General features: G+C 34.4%; 1 protein-coding gene across 3 annotated transcripts in view; it reads right to left on the bottom strand.

The window, feature by feature from the left end:
* LRRC7 (leucine rich repeat containing 7) overlaps positions 1-23374 on the bottom strand; it is a 595608-nt gene that overhangs the window by 276901 nt on the left and 295333 nt on the right. For all 3 annotated transcript variants that reach the window (XM_066376553.1, XM_066376550.1, XM_066376552.1), the window contains one exon: positions 3550-3628. In XM_066376553.1, the coding sequence (XP_066232650.1) occupies positions 3550-3628 (79 nt within the window). The remainder of the gene's footprint in view (positions 1-3549; positions 3629-23374) is intronic.

Here is a 23374-nt window from a genome sequence, read left to right as displayed (position 1 = left end):
TTAAATTGAAAAAAGAGAAATCATATAATTGTGTCAATAGATGCTTAAAAAAAAAAACTGAAATAATTCAGCATCGACTGGCAATAAAGAGTCTCAGCAAACCAGATATCAAGATGTGTTGGACAGGTTCTAAGGTAGCACCCATGACCTTTACTTCTTGATGTTCATGCCCTTGTATAATTGTCTCGTTTTGAGTGTGGTAGGTCTTGTGACTTGCTTCTGATTAACAAAATGCAGTGAATATGAGGAGATGTCACTCCCATAACTGCAAATTATATGACTCTACCCTACTGGGAGATTCACTCTATTCAGCTATTGGCCTTGAAGAAACAAGCTGCTATATTGTGAATTGCCTATGAAGAGAGTCACATGGCTGGGAACTGTACCAGCTTCTAGGATTCCAAAGTGTGGCCTTCAACTGACAGCCAGCAAGAAGCTGGAGCTCTCATTTTATAACAACAAGCACAGAAATTCTGCCAATAACCTGAGTGAGCTTAAAAGTGAATTCTTCTTCAGTTGAGCCTCCAGATGAGAGAGAACTCATCTGACTAATGCCTTGACTACAGCCTGATGAAACTCTGAAGCAGGGAATTCAGCTAAACCATGGCCAGATTCCCAACCCACAGAAACAAAGAGATAACAAATATGTGTTGTTTAGATCCACTAAGCTTCTAGCAATTTCTTATGCAGCATTAGAAAATGAACACAGAATTTGATATCTGGAATTGGGATTCTGTTATAATAAATGCCTAACCATGTGGAGTAAGTATCTTTGGAACCTGGCAGTGGTCAGACTGAAAAATTGTTGAAAAGCATCACGGAGAAAGCTTAGATTTCCTTGAATAGAATGAAAAGTAGAAATCTGAACTTTGAGGATCTAGCTGAGGAGGGTTTAGAAAGAAGTAAGAAACTGATTTTTGAAAATTTCCTCTACCTAATGAAGGACATGTTTGAAAAAACAAGTAACAGTCATACAGAATGGTGAAAGTCTGAATGCTTCCCCCTAAGTCTGGAAACAAGGTAATGATGTTTCTTTCACCTCCTTTATTCAACACTGCACAGGGCATCCTAGCCATACAATAAAGTAAGAAAAATAAATAAATAAAGGCATGCAGATAGAAAAGAATAAAACTGTCTTCATTCATGGATTACATGTCAGTCTATCTAAGAAAGCACCTCAAACTTACATCTACTAGAACTAATAAGTGAATATAGTGAGGTTGTAAGACATGGGTTTATATTAAAAAGTCAATTGTGTTTCTATAGAGCAATAATAGACAATTGAATGATAAAAAATTATTTGCCATTTCACAAAAAACATAAAATACTTGCAATAAAATGAATAAAACATGTACATGATTTATAGAATAAAAACTATAAAATGTCAATAAAATAAATTTTAAAGTCCTAAATATAGAGATTAAATATTCTAATGCATAGGGAAACTCAATATTTCCAAGATAATAATTCTGCCCAAATTGACTGATAGATGCAGTGTAATCCATATCAAAATTCCAGAAGTAGTTTGTTTTATTTCTGTAGGCACTGTCAAGCTGATTATAAAATTTGTATGAAAAACTTAAGGGCACAGAATATCCCAAATATTTCCATAAAAAGGAACAAACTTGAAGCATTCATATTCCCTGATTGTATGAAAACTATAAACCTTTAGTAATTAAGAGTGTATTGAATTGATGTAAGAAAATGGCATATAGATTAATGTACAAAGCAGAGAATTCAGAAATGGAACCAAACACATATGTTCAACTGATTTACAAAATATACTCAGGTGATTTTACTAAGAAAGAATAATCTTCTCAACAAATGATACTGAAACAATTGGAAACCATATGACCCTTATACTTTGTCCATATTTAAAATTCAGTTTTAAATGAATCAGAGACCTAACTGTAAAAGCTCAACTCTAAAAGTTCCAGAGGAAAACATATGAGAAATTTTTATGACTATGAATTTAGCAAAGAATCCTAAAATAAAAATAAGAAGCATAAGCCATTAAAAATTATATAACTAGGACTTTTTCAAAACTAAAAACTTCTCCTTGAAAGTCACTATCTAGAAAATGGAAAGATAAGTCATAGAATAGGAGCAATTATTTGCAAACAAATATCTGATAAAGGACTTTTAGCAGAATATAAAAAATATTCTAATAAATCAATCATAAAAACATGTTTATATAAATGAACAAAAGATCTGGACTTTACTTAAGAAGTAATACAGATTGTAAATAAATAAGTACATGGAAAGATGCTACTTGAACATTAAAAATGTGAGGTAAAGCTACTATGAGATACTGCCATGAGATATCACATCTACTAGACTGGCTAAATAGAAATAAGAAAAAAAAACTTCATAATACCAAATTCTGAGCATAATGAAAACACTAATAAATTGCTGGCATAAATATCTCCCTCTGAACTTCAATCTCCTTCACTTACATTCTATTTCATTCCTATTTTCATCTATAGCCTCTTCTCATGATCCATAGAGAAACCATCTTAATTACTCCTTATCCTCAACTTAATTAGTGAAAGATCCCTCTTCAAATTTTCTTTGATAAACTTTGTTTGGTCTTCTAAAACAACTTCATTCATTAAATGACTTTCCAATGGGCTTCAGTTTCTCCAACATCATGTGGACAAAATACTGGGGAAGTTTTCTCAAATCCTACTTTCAATTTTGTAGAATTAAAAGGCCAGTCTTACTCTGAAACTCATTATCTGCATCTCAATTTCACTCGTTTGTCTCAACCTCCTCCAAATATTACTACTAGTGTCAACAGCTTTTCTAGATTTTAAGTCCTCTTCCATTGTTAAGTGACTTTAACATTGAGGTTCGTGGCTCATCCAATTCATTCACTAACCTATTTGATTAACAATACACTCTATCACTATTACAGTAATTTGCCAACTTGTCACACGCTCGGTCTCATTTTCCCATGGTATTTCTCTAATAAAAAAACATGAACTACAAATACCCTATGTCTATTCACAGTATCTTTACCATCCACTTCCTCCATTCTGCTATCCTCATAGACTTGTCTTTTTTGCTCTTCTTATAATCTCTGGTTCACAAATACTACCTTTTACTGGTCATAGTTAACATCTTATCCAGCTTGAAGTGGTGCATAAATAGCCATTTTCATGAATCTGTAGATACCTTAAACTTTTGCAGTTTCTTGGACTTTCATCAGACCCTTGATGCTAATTTTTCATTATCATCATAACTAATAACCATTTCCTTAGTTTCAGTGCTCTTCAATGGAATGTTGCCTGAGAACTACAGAATAATGATGATACTGTTTGCTTCAAAATAATGCCATCTTGCAACAATTAGGCCTTCATTGTTACTCAGCATTGCTTTTAATCATCTTTTGTTGAACTATTATGATTTGAATATTTTTCTCATCATTTATTGAATTGAATTTCAAGTGCAGCATTTAAAATTTACTTATTATGTAAATTTCTTTTATTTTTGCACATTATTCCATTGGAAATATAAAATAAATAAAATAAAATCAGTCATACTTACTTAGAAATGGGATTGACACTGGCTTCAATAATTGTTAAACACTTACAGCACTTTATGTTTTCTGGGAATTCTTGTACACCTAAAATGCAAAAAATCAAACAAACAAAAAAACATGAAAATATTCCAGTAAAAATTCTCTGAGCTATAATTCTAATATTAAAAACAATTAATTAAATATACAGTATATAACTATTGTTATGATTTATGTAAAAATAATAGCTAATGTTACATATTTGTACATCATATATACATACATTTTAATAATAAAATTTGCAGGTTAAATATTTTATGATAGTAATTATTATAAATTGGATATAAAATTGAAGACAGTTATATATTTGGTGTAAGATAGATCTTGTGTCCGTACGTTTCTAAAGAAATCAAAATAGTTTGGGTATATTTGGTTATTATCATGCCACTCTTGGAGAAAAGAGAAATCAGTATATATAAGAATACAGAAGATAAAATTTTTGCTCCCTTCTTTTTATAAGATGGGGAAGATTGAGCATATACACCTGAAAAATACCTGAGAAAAAAATCACAAAACAAATAGATATTCCCAAACTAATATTGGGCTGTAACAAATCTTATGCAATTTTTTTCTTTTCTGGCATGGAGTGCAGTTCTGCCTCTGCCTGAAAGGTGAGGAGGTGAGCAGCCCTTCCTGGTCCTCTCTGGAGACTCTGAGGGAGCCAGCCTACATGATTGCCCTTCACAAACGGTACATCTGCTGCCACAGCTGTGCTGTTGGCTAGGTGACAGGAAAACACAAGTGTTTCTTACTGCGAATCAGTAAGCCACAGAGCCTCATCCTCAATATGAGTCAGGAATAAAAGATGTGGAGGATCTTTCAATTAATTGATACAAATGAATCAAATATAGTAGCCCCTGCAAAAGTTAAATGAGAAAACAGCTCTATGAAGCCATTCCGATAAGTCTGCCATAGTACTTAACTCTTCATTTTTGAAACTGTTATTAAGGATATAAAAAATTTTCATGAAATACTAGTCCTGCTAATTACATCATATTTGACAGAAGGATGAGAAGCATTTTGTGGCAGGATTTAGTTGAACTTTTTGATGATGGACACTTAAGAATGAAAACCCGTCACTTGCCTATATTCAGTTGACCTGGACCATTGTGGCCACAGGACCTGGAAGCCCAGTGAAGCAGCAGGAGGGTAGCCACACTAACACAGGTCATTTATTCAAGAGTATGGGACATTTCTCATGCCATTCTTTCTTATGTGAAAGTTCATTAGAAACTAGGCTGTTCTAAAATTATTGCTAAAGTATTTTGCCTTCTTCGTAATAAGAACCCAAGGAGTTTTAGAAGCTCCACTGTGTATGAATTGAAAGAGAAAGAACAATTTTCCTTTTTGCAAAGCTGTAACACCTAGAGGTGCCTTTATTAACTAGACAATAATAATTGCAAAAAAGTCAGTAAGCTAATCCTTAAATTATCCTCATCATTTTTTCTGAGTATTCATATTTATTTTGGATATCTGCAACCAAGAAGGGTGTAAAGCATCTTCTTCTCTTCCTTTACCATTTTCTTTTTTTTTTTTAAATAAATTTTTATTAATGTTAATGGGATGACATTAATAAATCAGGGTACATATATTCAAAGAAAACATGTCTAGGTTATCTTGTCATTAAATTATGTTGCATACCCCTCGCCCAGAGTCAGATTGTCCTCCGTCACCCTCTATCTAGTTCTCTGTGCCCCTCCCCCTCCCCCTAACTCTCTCCCTCCCTCCCTCCTATGTTCTCCCTCCCCCCACCCCTGGTAACCACCACACTCTTGTCCATGTCTCTTAGTCTCGTTTTTATGTTCCACCAATGTATGGAATCATGTAGTTCTTGTTTTTTTCTGATTTACTTATTTCACTCCGTATAATGTTATCAAGATCCCACCATTTTGCTGTAAATGATCTGATGTCATCATTTCTTATGTCTGAGTAGTATTCCATAGTGTCTATGTGCCACATCTTCTTTATCCAGTCTTCTATTGAAGGGCTTTTTGGTTGTTTCCATGTCTTGGCCACTGTGAACAGTGCTGCAATGAACATGGGGCTACATGTGTCTTTACGTATCAATGTTTCTGAGGTTTTGGGGTATATACCCAGTAGAGGGATTGCTGGGTCATAAGGTAGTTCTATTTTCAGTTTTTTGAGGAACCACCATACTTTCCTCCATAATGGTTGTACTACTTTACAGTCCCACCAACAGTGGATGAGAGTTCCCTTTTCTCCGCAGCCTCTCCAACATTTGCTATTAACCGTCTTGTTGATAATAGCTAATCTAACAGGGGTGAGGTGGTATCTCATTGTAGTTTTGATTTGCATTTCTCTAATAACTAATGAAGCTGAGCATCTTTTCATATATCTGTTGGCCATTTGTATCTCTTCCTGGGAGAAGTGTCTGTTCATGTCCTCTTCCCATTTTTTTATTGGATTGTTTGTTTGTTTGTTGTTGAGTTTTATGAGTTCTTTGTAAATTTTGGATATTAGGTCCTTATCTGAGCTGTTGTTTGAAAATAACATTTCCCATTTAGTTGGCTGTCTGTTTATTTTGATATCAGTTTCTCCTGCTGAGCAAAAACTTTTTATTCTGATGTAGTCCCATTCATTTATCTTTGCCTTCACTTCTCTTGCCATTGGAGTCAAGTTCATAAAATGTTCTCTAAAACCCAGGTCCATGAGTTTAGTACCTATCTCTTCTTCTATGTACTTAATTGTATCAGGTCTTATATTTAGGTCTTTGATCCATTTTGAATTAATTTTAGTACACGGGGACAGGCTGTAGTCGAGTTTCATTCTTTTGCATGTGGCTTTCCAGTTTTCCCAACACCATTTGTTGAAGAGGCTTTCTTTTCTCCATTGTGTGTTGTTGGCCCCTTTATCAAAGATTATTTGACCATATATATGTGGTTTTATTTCTGGGCTTTCTATTCTGTTCCATTGGTCTGAGTGTCTATTTTTCTGCCAATACCATGCTGTTTTGATTATCGTGGCCCTATAATATAGTTTAAAGTCAGGTATTGTAATGCCCCCAGCTTCATTCTTTTTCCTCAGGATTGTTTTGGCTATTCGGGGTTTTTTATAGTTCCATATAAATCAGATGGACTACCCTGCTTATTACTAATACAGATAAACAAGTCTTGACAGAGATTTTACATTAGTAATTAATATACTGCTCAACTTTAAGTATAAAAAAAGACTGTTGATGTAAAAATAAAAACCAACACTAAAGTGTCATTTAAAGTCTTATTAGGCTTTAAGTTGGTTTTATCTAATTAAAGTGTAAAAAAATTTTTCCCCAATGCAACAGGTAAATGTGGAAACTAAACGTATCAAATAATTTTGTCATTATAAATATAGATGACAACAATAACAACAGCAACACTGATTCCTATGATGATAAATAAAAAATCCTTAAAAGGCAAACCTAAATGAAAGACATTTTTATAATCTACAATATATGCTGTCATTTAATTTCATTTTCTGAATATACAATTTAATGTGCTATAATTTTTACCCGTCTCCATCCACTCTCTCATCTATACCTTGACTTTAAATATCATGCATATAAATACATTTAAATTCTATCATCTGCATGAAAATTAACTCAACTGTTTAAGTACATATGACTCTTCTTAATGCTTAATATTTGACATTGTACTCTGTATGAAATTAAATAAAACAGAAAAAATGAGAGATAATATGTAATTATAAATTGAGGAATCACTACTTTGTTATATGACTCTCTTATTTTTGAGTACCTAACTTTAATTAAAAAGTTCCTAAAAGGGAAGTCATTCATATACTCAACAAATATTTAGTACAGTTCCTACCCTGTGATAGAAACTGTAATAAACATTGAAAATACAGTGTGAAATAGAGATATGATCTATTTGTGGAGCTTATATTGTAGCAGAGGAATGAATATAATACATAAAGTTATATAGTATTTTCCCAATGAGGCATGCTATAAAAAAAGGTAGTTAAAGTAAAATAAAGATGGATCAGAAATGCCTGAAAGTTTCAACTTTAGGGTAGTTAGGGTAAGCCTCATTGTGAAGAAGGTAAGAGAGATAGGGATACCGGTGTCTGCATGTCTGAGGGTAGAAAGTAAGAGAATTTCAGACAGAAAGAATAAATAGTGAAAATGTTATAAAAGTTAAGTATGCCTAGTATATACTGAGAAGTCCTAGAGTCATTTTGTGAATAGACAAGAGGAGATGGCTATTTAGTGGAGAGACTGGCTTCAGAGAGAAACAGGGGTATTTCATCTGTACTAACAGGAGGAATCAGAGAATATGGGTGCAGATGCTTGTATTTGGGTAGATATTATGGTAACAGTCTGTGGATGCTATCTCTATTCTCAGTTAAGTGGATCAATAGCCCTGAAGATGATACAGGAGATGTGGAAAGTAGGTAAACAGAGGAAAACATGTAAAATAGTCATCAGGAGACAAAAATCAAAGGATAAAAGAAATTGGGCAGCATTTAAGGCTGTACTTTGGTATTGCATTCATGAACTTAAAGTGATAATCAATGTGATTGAGGGTTATTTTCCCAGATACTTCAGCAGTAGGTAGAGACCACTCTACCTACTTTAGCCAGGATTGTAATTTTACTGAGCAAATACAGGGACATGAGAGAAAAGCAAAGGTGTCAAGGGGGGTGCAGTGTCATTTGATGATTGACCATGCAATATTAAGTCATACAAAAAAGGCAGAGAAAACATCAAGAATGGAAGAATTTCTGAGAAGGTGGTGGTATTAATAAATTGGTGGTTCTCGTGGGGTTAAAAGATGGTTGGAGAGATATGGAATCAGAAAGTGAGATTTGTCAGCTGACATTCAATTTCTTGATATTCTTGACATTATCTGGATCAAATCTAAGAAAACAATGGTAACTCAGCAAGTGCTTGTTAAATTGCAACTAATTATATTTTTGCATCAATTCCTCAAAGGAATAAACTAAAACATTTTACAAACATGAAAACATTTGATTTTATTCCAAAGGCTTTAGTTTCAAATTACCTTTTCTAAGCTGAAAATGGTAACTATCTCTTTCCATGCAAACATAAAAGACTTTCTACAAATACCAAATTTTGATTGATTTAGAGTTCTCTTCAATGCATTAAAATTTAAGTTTATTATTTATATATTTTTATATAAATTATACACATGATAATAGTTATGTAAAATGCATTTTGAAATGCTCATTTTCTGAATTACACAGATAATTTCATCACCTCAAATAGTTAATTCTGTGATTAAAGTGAAATATACTGGAAAAAATCTTAATTTTACATTTTGTATAAATGGAGGGATAATATATTTATGAGATTTTAATGTGGTATTTTTATTGTGATACCAATTTATATTAACATATTTTTAATTTTGAGAAGGCAGGCAATTATATTGTGTATCTAAAATGTTGATATAGATTTAGGAGTCAAAAGTATGAATTTATTGAAAAAATATGGAAAACCTTAATAGACTCATATGCAGTGAGAAAATAGGAACAACTATCAAACACCTCCTGGAAAATAGAAGTCTAGGACTAGATGGCTACACTAGTGAATTCTACCAATTACTCAAAGATGATTTGGTACCTATCTATCTCAAACTCTTCCAAAACATTTAAGAAGAAGCAATACTCTCTAACACATTTTATGAGGTCAACATAACCTTCATACCAAAATCTCACAAGGACAACACACACAAAAAAAAGAGAACTACAGACCAATATCCTAATGAATACAGATGCAAAAATCCTAACAAAATACTAAAAAATCAAATACAATAACTGAATAAAAAAATAATACATCATGATCAAATGGGATTCATTCCAGGAACACAAGATGGTTCAACATATGTAAATTGATCAATGTAATACACAACATCAACAAAACAAAAACAAAAACTATATGATCCTATCAATAGATGCAAAAAAGGCATTTGATAAGATATATCGTCCCTTTATGCTTGAAACACTCAAAATCAGAATAGAAGAAAAGTAGCTCAACATAATAAAGGCTATATATAACGAATTGTCTGCTAATATCACACTGAATGGTGAAAAAAGGAAGGCTTCTCCTCTAAAATCAGGAACCAGAAAAGGCTGCCCACTCTCTTCATTTTTATTCAACATAGTTCTGGAAGTCTTAGCCAGAGCAATCAGGCAAGGGAAAGAAATATAAGTCATCCATATTGGGAAAGAAGAAGTAAAGATATTACTTGTTGCAGATTACATGATCCTGTATATAGAAAACATCAAAGACCACCAAAAAACCCCAAACAAACAACTACTAGAAACAATAAACCAATACAGTAAAGTTGCAGGATACAATATCAATACTCAAAAGTCTATTGCTACCCTATATGTCAACGATAAAACTTCAAAATATAAACTCAAAAATATAATTCCTTTTACAGTTGCAACAACAACAACAAAATAAAATACATAGGAATAAACTTAACATAGTATATGAAAGATCTATATACTGAAAACTATAATACATTATTGAAAGAAATTGAAAAAGACACATTGAAATAGAAAAATATTCCATTTTTGTGGATTGGAAGAACCAACATAGTTAAAATGGTGATATTACTTAAAGCAATATACAAATTAATGCAATCCCCATCAAAATCCCAATGTCATTTTTTAAAGAAATAGAACAAAAATATCACCAGGTTCGTACAGCACCATAAAAAACTGTGAACAGCCAAAGCAATAGTGAGGAAAAAGAAAAGGAACAGAGGTATCACACAATGAAAAAAAGAAAGCCTCTTCAACATATGGTGCTGGGAAAATTGGAAAGGCACACACAGAAGAATTAAACTTGAATATAGTTTGTTCCCCTGCATAAATATTAATTCAAAATAGATCAAAGACCTCAATATAAGATCTGAAACAATAAGTCATATAGAAGCAAACAGGTACTAAGTTCATGAATGTTGGCCATAGAGAACAATTTATGAATTTAACCCTAAAGGCAAGGGAAGTAAAGGCAAAAATAAATAAATGGAACTATAGCAAACTAAAAAGCTTCTGTACAGCTAACGGAACTGAAAACAAAACAAATAGGTGGCCAACTAAAGGGGAGATGATATTTGCAAACAGCTCAAATAAGGGGTTAATATCCAATATATATAAAGAACTCATAAAACTCAGCAACAAACAATTCAATTAAAAAATGGGGAGAGAACATGAACAGACACCTCTCCCAAGAAGACATAAAAATGGCCAAAAGATATATGAAAAGATGCTCATCTTCACTAGTATTTGAGAAATGCTAATCAAAACTACAATAAGATACCAACCAGCTCTCACCAGTAAGAGTGGCTATTATCAACAAGACAGGTAATAACAAGTGTTGGAGAGGCTGTGGAGAAAAAAGAACCCTCATTCACTGCTGCTGAGAATGCAAGTTAGTACAACCATATGGAAGAAAGGATGGTGGTTCTCTAAAAAATTAAAAATAGAATTACCATATGATCCAGCAATCCTTCTACTGGGTATCTACCCCCAAAACTCGAAAACATTGGTACATAAAGACCCATGCACTCCCATGTTCATCGAAGCATTATTCACAGTGGCCAAGACATTCAAATAACCAGTGTCCCCTGATAGAGGATTAGATAAAAAAGATGTGGTACACAACAGCAAAGAAAAAATTCTCAAGGCAGCCAGGGAAAAGAAGAATACAACATATAAAGGAAGGCCCATTAGATTATCATCAGATTTCTCAGCAGAAACACTACAAGCTAGAAGAGAGTGGACCCCAATATTTAAAGTCCTGAAAGAGAGGAACTTTCAGCCATGAATACTATACCCATCAAAGCTATCCTTCAAATATGAAAGAGAAATAAAAACATTCACAGATACAGAAAAGATGAGGGAATTTATCATCAGAAAACCCCCACTCCAGGAATTACTAAAGGGGTTCTCCAATCAGATACAAAGAACAAAAAAAAAAACAGAGCCACAAGTAAAAGCTCCAAGAAGAACACAATAAAACCAAATTTAAACTGTGACAACAACAAAAAGAAAGAGGGGGAGAAGATGGAGATTAACAGTAGCAAAGGACGATGGAGTGCAAAAGTACTCACAAAATAGTTCACTACAATGAAGAGGGTAGGAACCCTTTTCATTACTCAAAGGTAACCACCATTGAAAAAACCACCACAGAAGCACATGAGATAAAAAAGATAGCAACAGAGGAAAGATGTATGGAATACAACCAAATAAAAACAAAAGATAGAAAAACGAAAGAGAAGGATCAAACAAGACACAAAACTAACAGAAAGCAAGATATAAAATGGCAATAGGGAACTCACAAGTATCAATAATTACACTAAATGTAAACGGATTAAACTCACCAATAAAAAGGCACAGAGTAGCAGAATGGATTAAAAAAGAAAATCCAACTGTATGCTGCCTACAGGAAACTCATCTAAGTAACAAGGATAAAAACAAATTCAAAGTGAAAGGCTGGAAAACAATACTCCAAGCAAATAACATCCAAAAAAAAGCAGGCGTAGCAATACTCATATCGGATAATGCTGACTACAAGACAGGAAAAGTACTCAGAGACAAAAATGGCCATTTCATAATGGCTAAGGGGACACTGAATCAAGAAGACATAACAATTCTTAATATATATGCACCAAACCAAGGAGCACCAAAATATATAAGACAGCTACTTATTGATCTTAAAAAAACAAAAACTGACAAAAATACAATCATACTTGGAGACCTCAATACACCGCTGACGGCTCTAGATCGGTCATCCAAACAGAGAATCAACAAAGACACAGTGGCCTTAAACAAAACACTAGAGCACCTGGATATGATAGACATCTACAGGACATTTCATCCCAAAGTGACTGAGGATACATTTTTCTCCAGTGTACATGGATCATTCTCAAGAATTGACCATATGTTGGGCCACAAAAACAACATCAGCAAATTCAGAAAAATTGAAGTTGTACCAAGCATATTTTCTGATCATAAAGCCTTGAAACTAGAATTCAACTGCAAAAAAGAGGAAAAAAATCCCACAAAAATGTGGAAACTAAACAACATACTTTTAAAAAATGAATGGGTCAAAGAAGAAATAAGTGCAGAGATCAAAAGATATACACAGACTAATGAAAATGACAATACGACATATCAGAATCTATGGGATGCAGCAAAAGCAGTGATAAGAGGGAACTTCATATCACTTCAGGCATATATGAACAAACAAGAGAGAGCCCAAGTGAACCACTTAACTTCCCACCTTAAGGAACTAGAAAAAGAAGAACAAAGACAACCCAAAACCAGCTGAAGAAAGGAGATAATAAATATCAGAGCAGAAATAAATGAAATAGAGAACAGAAAAACTATAGAAAAAATTAATAGAACAAGGAGCTGGTTCTTTGAAAAGATCAACAAAATTGACAAACCCTTGGCAAGACTTACCAAGGAAAAAAGAGAAAGAACTCATATAAACAAAATCCAAAATGAAAGAGGAGAATTCACCACGGACACCGTAGATATACAAAGAATTATTGTAGAATAGTATGAAAAACTTTATGCCACTAAATTCAAAAACCTAGAAGAAATGGATAAATTCCTAGAACAATACAACCTTCCTAGACTGAGTCAAGAAGAAGCAGAAAGCCTAAACAGACCTATCAGTAGAGAAGAAATAGAAAAAACCATTAAAAACCTCCCCAAAAATAAAAGTCCAGGCCCTGACGGCTATACCAGCGAATTTTATCAAACATTCAAAGAAGACTTGGTTCCTATTCTACTCAAAGTCTTCCAAAAAATTGAAGAAGAAGCAATACTTCCAAACACATTTTATGAGGCCAACATAACCCTCATACCAAAACCAGGCAAGGATGGCACAAAAAAAGAAAACTACAGACCAATATCTCTAATGAATACAGATGTTAAAATACTGAACAAAATACTAACAAATCGAATACAACAACATACTAAAAAAATAATACATCATGATCAAGTGGGATTCATCCCAGAATCTCAAGGATGGTTCAACATACGTAAAACGGTTAACGTAATACACCATATCAACAAAACAAAGAACAAAAACCACATGATCTTATCAATAGACACAGAAAAGGCTTTTGATAAAATACAACACAATTTTATGTTTAAGACTCTCAACAAAATGGGTATAGAAGGAAAATATCTCAACATGATAAAGGCCATATATGATAAACCATCAGCTAACATCATATTAAATGGCACTAAACTGAAGGCTTTCCCCCTTAAATCAGGAACAAGACAGGGTTGTCCACTCTCTCCACTCTTATTTAATGTGGTACTAGAGGTTCTAGGCAGAGCAATCAGACAAGACAAAGAAATAAAAGGCATCCATATCGGAAAAGAAGAAGTAAAGGTATCACTTTTTGCAGATGATATGATCCTATACATCAAAAACCCCAAAGAATCCACAAAAAGACTACTAGAAACAATAAGCCAATACAGTAAGGTCACAGGATACAAAATTAACATACAGAAGTCAATAGCCTTTCTATATGCCAACAATGAAACAATTGAGAACGAACTCAAAAGAATAATCCCCTTCACGATTGCAACAAAAAAAATAAAATACTTAGGAATAAACATAACAAAGAATGTAAAGGACTTATATAATGAAAACTATAAACCATTGTTAAGGAAAATCGAAAAAGATATAATGAGATGGAAGAATATACCTTGTTCTTGGCTAGGAAGAATAAATATAATCAAGATGGCTATATTACCCAAAGCAATATACAAATTTAATGCAATTCCCATCAAACTTCCAATGACGTTTTTTAAAGAAATAGAGCAAAAAATCATCAGATTTATATGGAACTATAAAAAACCCCGAATAGCCAAAGCAATCCTAAAGAAAAAGAATGAAGCTGGGGGCATTACAATACCTGACTTCAAACTATATTATAGGGCCACAACAATCAAAACAGCATGGTATTGGCAGAAAAATAGACACTCAGACCAATGGAACAGAATAGAAAGTCCAGAAATAAAACCACATATATATAGTCAAATAATTTTTGATAAAGGGGCCAACAACACACAATGGAGAAAAGAAAGCCTCTTCAATAAATGGTGCTGGGAAAACTGGAAAGCCACATGCAAAAGAATGAAACTGGACTACAGTCTCTCCCCCTGTACAAAAATTAACTCAAAATGGATCAAAGATCTAAACATAAGACCTGATACAATTAAGTACATAGAAGAAGAGATAGGTACTAAACTCATGGACCTGGGTTTTAAAGAGCATTTTATGAATTTGACTCCACAGGCAAGAGAAGTGAAGGCAAAAATTAATGAATGGGACTACATCAGACTAAGAAGTTTTTGCTCAGCAAGAGAAACTGATAACAAAATAAACAGAAAGCCAACTAAATGGGAAATGATATTTTCAAACAACAGCTCAGATAAGGGCCTAATATCCAAAATATACAAAGAACTCATAAAACTCAACAACAAACAAACAACCAATCCAATAAAAAAATGGGAAGAGGATATGAACAGACACTTCTCCCAGGAAGAAATACAAATGGCCAACAGATATATGAAAAGATGCTCATCTTCTTTAGCTATTAGAGAAATGCAAATCAAAATGGCAATGAGGTACCACCTCACACCTGTTCGATTAGCTATTATTAGCAAGACAGGTAATAGCAAATGTTGGAGAGGCTGTGGAGAAAAAGGAACCCTCATCCACTATTGGTGGGAATGTAAAGTAGTACAACCATTATGGAGGAAAGTATGGTGGTTCCTCAAAAAACTGAAAATAAAACTACCTTATGACCCAGCAATCCCTCTACTGGGTATATACCCCAAAACCTCAGAAACATTGATACGTAAAGACACATGCAGCCCCATGTTTATTGCAGCATTGTTCACAGTGGCCAGGACATGGAAACAACCAAAAAGCCCGTCAATAGATGACTGGATAAAGAAGATGTGGCACATATACACTATGGAATACTACTCAGCCATAAAGAATGATGACATCGGAACATTTACAGCAAAATGGTGGGATCTTGATAACATGATACGAAGCGAAATAAGTAAATCAGAAAAAACCAGGAACTGCATTATTCCATACGTAGTTGGGACATAAAAGTGAAACTAAGAGACATTGATAAGAGTGTGGTGGTTACAAGGGGAGTGGGGAATGGGAGAGGGAAAGGGGGAGGGGGAGGGGCACAAAGAAAACAAGATAGAAGGTGACAGAGGACAATCTGACTTTGGGTGATGGGTATGCAACATAAATGAACGACAAGATAACCTGGACTTGTTATCTTTGAATATATGTATCCTGATTTATTGATGTCACCCCATTAAAAAAATAAAATTATATATAAAAAAAAAAGAAGATATGGTACATATATATACAATGGAATACTACTCAGCCATAGGAAATGATGACATAGTGACATTTAGGACAACATGGATGGACCTTGAGAACATATTACTGAGTGAAATAAGTAAATCAGAAAAAGCTAAGAACTGTATGATTTTACACGTAAGTGTGATATAAATTAGAGACTCATGGACATAGATAAAAGTGAAGTGGTTATCAGGGGGAAAGGGATGTGGGGGTGGGGGGAATGAAGTAACGAGGGAAAAATATAGTGACAGAAAATGATTTGACTTTGGGTGATGGGTATACAACATAATCAATAGTTCAAATGCTATAAAAATGTTTACCTGAAACCTATATACTCTTATTGATCAATGTCACCTTGTTAAACAGAATTTTCTAAAAAAAAAAAAAAAAAAAAAAATTCCAGAACCTTTGAAACCATAAAAAAAACAAAAAAAAAATATTGTAAAAATTTTGCTTTATTTCATTTCACGACTATTTTATAATGTGACTTATTATTTCCTTTTGACTATGAAGAAACTGAAGGTCAGAGGCTGATCAGGCTTGAAACCAGGTCAACCTTATTCCATACACAATCATTTTTTAACTATATTAAGCTGCCTCAACCAAGTCAAGGATTTAATCTACTTTCAGGTATAAATTTTAGCTAATCAAGACTGGCAATGCAACATTTATAACAAAGCACTTCATATTGCATTTGTTTCCTACATACTCTGCAGGAATTAAATTTACTCCTAGGTACTTTATTTTTTTTTTGGTTGCAATAGTGAAAGGGATTGTTTCCCAAAACAAATACCCCAGCATTCTACAACACTTGAGTTTAATGCATGTTCAAGGTTGATAGTGTATGTAGCCTTCTTTTTAATTTTTTTATTGATTTCAATTTATTGTGCTTACATATATTCAAGTGTCTGACCAAATATATCTCCCTCCCCCCACCCCCATGTTCCCTTTTTTTTTGTGTGTGTATTTTTCTGAAGTTGGAAACAGGGAGGCAGTCAGACAGACTTCTGCATGCGCCCCACCGGGATCCACCTGGCATGCCCACCAGGGGGCGATGCTCTGCCCATCTGGGGCATCGCTCTGTTGCAACCAGAGCCATTCTAACATCTGAGGTGGAGGCCATGGAGCCATCCTCAGCGCCCAGGCCAACTTTGCTCCAGTGGAGCCTTGGCTGCGGGAGGGGAAGAGAGAGACAGAAAGGAAGGAGAGGAGGAGGAGTGGAGAAGCAGATGGGCGTTTCTCCTGTGTGCCCTGGCCAGGAATCAAACCTGGGACTCCTGCACGCCAGGCCGATGCTCTACCACTGAGCCAATCGGTTAGGGCCTGTTCCCTTTGATAGCCCCTTTGTCTCCCTCCTCCCAACACCCTCCCTATTTCCCTTCAGAATTTGTTGTCCTGCTCCCTATAATGCTGTGTTATGTATATATAATTTCACTAATCTCTTTCCCTCCTCTGATCCCATCTTCTCCTCCCCATTCCCTCTGACTGTTTTCCCTCTGGTCCCTTTGATCCCACATCTGCTTCTATTCCGTTCCTCAATTCACATTGTTCATTAACTTCTTCATATGAGTGAGGTCATATGATATATTTTTTTTTCTTGAATGCCTGGCTTATTTTACTTAGCATAATAGTCTCCAAGTCCATCCATGTTGTCACAAAAGGTAAGATTTTCTTCTTTTTAATGGCCACGTAGTATTCCATTGTGTATATGTACCACCACTTTTTAATCCACGTATCCACTGATGGACAATTGGGCTGTTTCCAGATCTTGGCTATTGTAAACAATGCTGCAATAAACATGGGGGTGCATTTCATCTTTTGAATCAGTGATTTGGTATTCTTAAAATATATTCCTAAAAGTAGGATAGCTGTTTCAAAGGGCAATTCCATTTTTGAGGAATATTCATACTATTTTCCACAGTGGCTGCACCAGTCTGCATTCTCACCAGCAGTGCAGGAGGGTTCCCTTTTCCCTACATCCTCTCCAGCACTTATTCTGTGTTGTTTTGTTAATGAGCGCCATTCTGACAGGTGTGATGTGGTATCTCATTGTGGTTTTATTATGCATTTCTCTAATGATTAGTGATGTTCAACATTTTTTCATATGCTTATTAGCCATCTGTATGTCCTCTTTAGAGAACTGTCTATTCAGTTCTTTTGCCCATTTTTTGATTGGGTTGTTTACTTTCCTGGTGTTGAGTTTTAGAAGTTCTTTATAAATTTTGGTTATTAACCCGTTATTAGACGTATTTGCAAATATGTTCTCCCATTTTGTGGTTTGTCTTTTTATTTTGTTCATATTATCTTTAGCTGTGCAAAAGCATTTTAGCTTGATATAGTCCCATTTGTTCATCCTGTCCTTTATTTCACTTGCCTATGGAGATAAATCAGCAAATATATTGCTGTGAGAGATGTTAGAGAGCTTACTGCCTATGTTTTCTTCCAAGATGATTATGGTTTCATGACTTACATTTAAATCTTTTAACCATTTTGAGTTTATTTTTATGTATGGTGTAAGTTGGTGGTCTAGTTTCATTTTTTTGCAGGTAGCTGTCCAATTTTCCCAACACCATTTGTTATTCCATTGTATACTCTTACCTCCTTTGTCAAATATCAATTGTCAATAAAGGTGTGGCTTTATTTCTGGGTTCTCTGTTCTGTTCCATTGATCTATATGCCTGTTCTTATGCCAGTACCAAACAGTTTTGAGTACAATGGCCTTGGAGAATAACTTGATATCAGGAAGTGTGATACCTCCTACTTTATTCTTCCTTTTTAAGATTGCTGAGGCTATTTGTGTTCTTTTTTGGTTCCATACAAAGTTTTGGAATATGTGTTCTATATCTTTGAAGTATGCCATTGGTATTTTAATAAGGATTGCATTAAATTTATAGATTGTTTTGGGTAATATAGACATTTTTATGATCTTTATTCTTCCTATTTATGAACACGGTATATACTTCCACTTTTTTGTATCTTCCTTGGTTTCTTTTATCAATGTTTTATAATTTTCCGAGTACAAGTCTTTATCCTCCTTGGTTAAATTTACTCCTAGGTACTTTATTTTTTTTTGGTTGCAATAGTGAAGTGGATTGTTTCCTTAATTTCTATTTCAGACAGTTCATTTTTGGTGTATAAACATGCCACTGATTTCTAAATATTAATTTTATATCCTGCCACTTTGCTGAATTCATTTATCAGGTTCAATTGTTTTTTGACTGAGACTTTAGGGTTTTCTATGTACAGTATCATGTCATCAGCAAATAGTGATAGTTTTACTTCTTCTTTTCCAATTTGGATACCTTTTATTTCTTTTTTCTTGTCTGATTGCTGTGGTTAGGACTTCCAGAACTATGTTGAATAAGAGTGGTGAAATGGGGCACCCCTGCCTTTTTCCTGATCTTAAGGGGATTGCTTTTCATTTTTGCCCATTGATTATGATGTTGGCTGTGGGTCTGTCATAGATGGCCTTTATCATATTGAGCTATGTTCCCAGTATTCCCACTTTGCTGATGGTTTTGATTATAAATGGGTGCTGGATTTTATCAAATGCTTTTTCTGCATCTACTGATATTATCACATGGTTTTTGTCCTTCCTTTTGTTTATGTGATGAATCACATTGATTGTTTTGCGAATATTGTACTTGCCTTGCCTCCCCAGAATAAATCACATTTGATTATGATATATAATTTTTTTCATGTATTGCTGGGTCGGTTTGCTAATATTTTGTTGAGAATTTTAGCATCTAAGTTCATCAGAAATATTGGCCACTAGTTTTCTTTCTTTGTAATGAATTTGCCTGGTTTTGGAATCAGGATTATGCTTGCCTCATAAAAGGAGCTTGGAAGTCTTCCCTTCTCTTGAATTTTTTGAAAAATCTTGAGAAGATATGAGTTAGTTCTTCTTTAAATATTTGGTAAAATTCACCTGTGAAGCCGTCAGGCCCAGGACTTTTGTTTGTGGGGAGTTTTTTGATAATTGTTTCTATCTCACTTGATGAAATTGGTCTACTTAGGTTTTCTGATTCCTCCAGATTGATTTTTGAAAGATTATATGTTTCGAGAAATTTGTCCATTTTGCCTTGGTTGTCTAATTTCTTGGCATACCGTTGTTTATAGTATTTTCTCACAATCGTTTGTATTTCTGCTGTGTCAGTTGTTACCTCTCCACTCTCATTTCTAATTTTATTTATTTGAGTCTCTCTTTTTTCCTTGGTGAGTCTGGTTAAAGGGTCATCATTCTTGTTTACCTTTTCAAAGAACCAGCTCCTAGTTTCATTGATCCTCTGTATTGTTTCTTTAGCTTCTATGCCATTTATTTCTGCTCTGATCTTTATTATTTCCTTCCTTCTACTTTGTTTGTTGTTCTTTTTCTAGTTCTTTTAGATGTAAGGTTAGGTTATTTATTTGGGCTTTTTCTTGCTTCTTACCACTAAGGTAAGCCTGTAATGCTATGAACTTTCCTCTCAGGACTGCTTTTGCTGTGTCCCATAAATTTTGAGTTGTTGTATGATCATTTTCATTTGTTTCAAGGAAACTTCTGATTTCTTCTTTGATCTAATTGTTAACCCATTCATTATTTAATAACATTCATTTAGTTTCCAAATGTTTGAATGTTTTTCAGTTTTTTTATTGTATTTGATTTCTAGTTTCATGCCATTGTGATCAGAGAAGATGCTTGATATGATTTCAATCTTAAATTTATTGAGACTAGTTTTGTGTCCTAGCATGTGATCTATCCTAGAGAATGTACCATGAGCACTTGAAAAGAATGTATATTCTGCTGTTTTGGGGGTGAAAGGTTCTGAAGATACTTATTAAATCCAGTTGATCTAGTGTGTACTTTAAAGCTGCTGTTTATTTGTTAATTTTCTTTCTTGAGGATCTATCCATTGATGTTAGTGGGATATTGAAATCTCCTACTATTATAGTATTGCTGTTGATCTCGCCCTTTATGTCCATCAAAATCTGCTTTATAACCCTGATTTATCAATGTCACTGCATTAAAATTAATAAAATGTGCTCTTCTAAAAAAATTTAAAAAGATCTTTATATATTTAGGTGCTCCTATATTAGGTGCATAGATATTTATAATGGTTATATCTTCCTGTTGGATTGTTCCCTTTACCATAATACAGAGACCTTCTTTATTCCTTATTGTAGCTTTTTTTTATTGATTTAAATTTATTGTGTTTACATAGATTCAAGGGTCTCACCGAATACATTCCCCCCCCACCCATGTGTTTCCCCAGATACCCCCCTTGCCCCCTCACCCTTATTCCCTCCTCCTTCCCTCCAGGATTTGCTTTTCTGCTGTGTATAATGCTGTGTTATGTATATATAATTTTACCAATCTCTTTCCCTTCTCTGATCTCATCCTCTCCTCCCCTTTCCCTCTGATCGCTTTCCCTCTGGTCCCTTTGATCTCGCCTCTGCCTGTATTCCATTCCTCAGTTCACATTGTTCATTGGTTATATAGCCTTTGTTTTAAAGTCTATTTTGTCAGCTATAAGTATTGCTACCCCAGCTTTTTTTTTCCTTTCCGTTTGCATGAAATACTTTTTTTTTCCATCCCTTCACTTTTAGTTTATGTGTATTTTTTGTTTTGAGTGGGTGTCTTGTAGACAGCTTATGTACGGGTCCTGTTTCCTTATCCATGCAGCTACCCTATGTCTTTTGATTGGAGCATTTAATCCATTTACATTTAAGGTTATTATTGATATGTAGTTGTTTATTGCCATTTTATTCTTTAAAACTGTATTCCTCTTTTGCGGTATTCTTTACCCCTTTGATCTGTTTACAACAAGCCCCTTAACATTTCCTGCAGCATTGGTTTGGTTGTAATGAATTCCTTGAGGTTTTTTATTTTTTTGTCTGGGAAGCTTTTTATTTCTCTTTCTATTTTAAATGATAGCCTTGATGGATAAAGAAGTCTTGTAGGCTTGGTTGTAGGCTTTTGTTTTGCATTATTTTCAATTTTTCTTACCATTCCCTTCTAGCCTCTAGTGTTTCTGTTGAGAAGTTGGATGTCATCTTTATGGGGGCTCCTCTGTAGGTAATTCACTGCTTTTCTCTTGCAGCTTTTAGTACTCTTTCTTTATCCCTTAATTTTGGCATTTTAATAATGATATGTCTTGGTGTAGGTCTGTTTGGGTTCCTCTTTAATGGGATTCTCTGTGCTTCTTTTTCCTTCATCATTTTGTGTGACTTTTTCCTTCATCATTGTAGGGAAATTTTCCACTGATTTCTTCTGCCAGGTTTTCTATCCCTTGTTCTTTCTCTTCTCCTTCAGGAACTCCTATGATGCGGATGTTGTTTTTCTTCATGTTGTCACAGAGCTCTCTTAGAGTTTCCTCAGACTTTTTGAGCCTCTTTTCTTTTTGCTGCTCCACTTCCATGCTTTCATTTATCTTGTCCTCTAGATCGCTGATTCAATCCTCTGCTCTATTCAGCCTATTTTTAATTTCTTCTAGTGTAGTCTTAATTTCTGATATTGTATTTGTCATTTCTGCCTTGGTCTTTTTTTTTATTATTTCCACGTCCTTTTTGATGCTTGCTATCTCTTTATTTAGGTGCTCATTATGTCCATCCATTGTTGCTCTAAGATATTTTAGCATCCTAACAATCATTATTTTAAACTCTGCATCCGGTAATTTGGTTATCTCCATTTCAATCAGTTATTTTTCTCAGGGTTTCTCTTGTTGATTCATTTGGATTGTATTTCTCTGTCTTCCTATGTTGTCTGTATATAGACTCCTCCTTTGCATGTTTGTGTAGCTAGCTAAGTCTAGGTTTGGTATTGTCTGCCTCTAATTTTCATTTGTGTTTCTTGTTTCTAGGTTTCTTGGGTTGGCATAAGCTGTTGTTTGTAATCCGCTGTGGGGTACTTGTCTGCTGTCACTGTTCTTTTTGCTATTTGTGTTGGTGTTTGTTATGTCTTAGCTGAGTTAGGTGTGAGGAGTCCTTCCTTAAGATACCACTCTAACAAGGGTTCTTAGGTCCTGAACTGATGCTCTCCATATCTGGCTGCTGGATGTGCTTGCATTCACAACTTTTAAACAGTTTGTTTAAAAGTTCAAGTTTCCCTGAGACCCGCTTTCTGCTGACTCTTATTGCTGGTTACTTGTTGGGCTCAGTACTTTAATTCAGTGGTTAGGATGGTATTGTATGTGGCTTGACCCTTAGTCTCAGGTGTCATTCTATCCAGACATTTTTATTTATTTATTTACTTATTTATTTATTTAATTTTTTTTTTTTTTTACTTCTTTTTCAGCCCTCAGAAGGGTGTGGCCACAGTAGTCCAGTGGATGTGGCCTCTGTGTTCCCGATGTGTGGTCTGTATGCCAGTCTGCCACTGCTGCAGCTTTTGCTTCTGCGGGTGGGCT

Source organism: Saccopteryx leptura, chromosome 3 (assembly GCF_036850995.1).
Source record: "Saccopteryx leptura isolate mSacLep1 chromosome 3, mSacLep1_pri_phased_curated, whole genome shotgun sequence".
NCBI lineage: Eukaryota > Metazoa > Chordata > Mammalia > Chiroptera > Emballonuridae > Saccopteryx > Saccopteryx leptura.
Note: the sequence above shows the minus strand (reverse complement) of the source record. Positions and strands in the feature narration are given on the sequence as shown.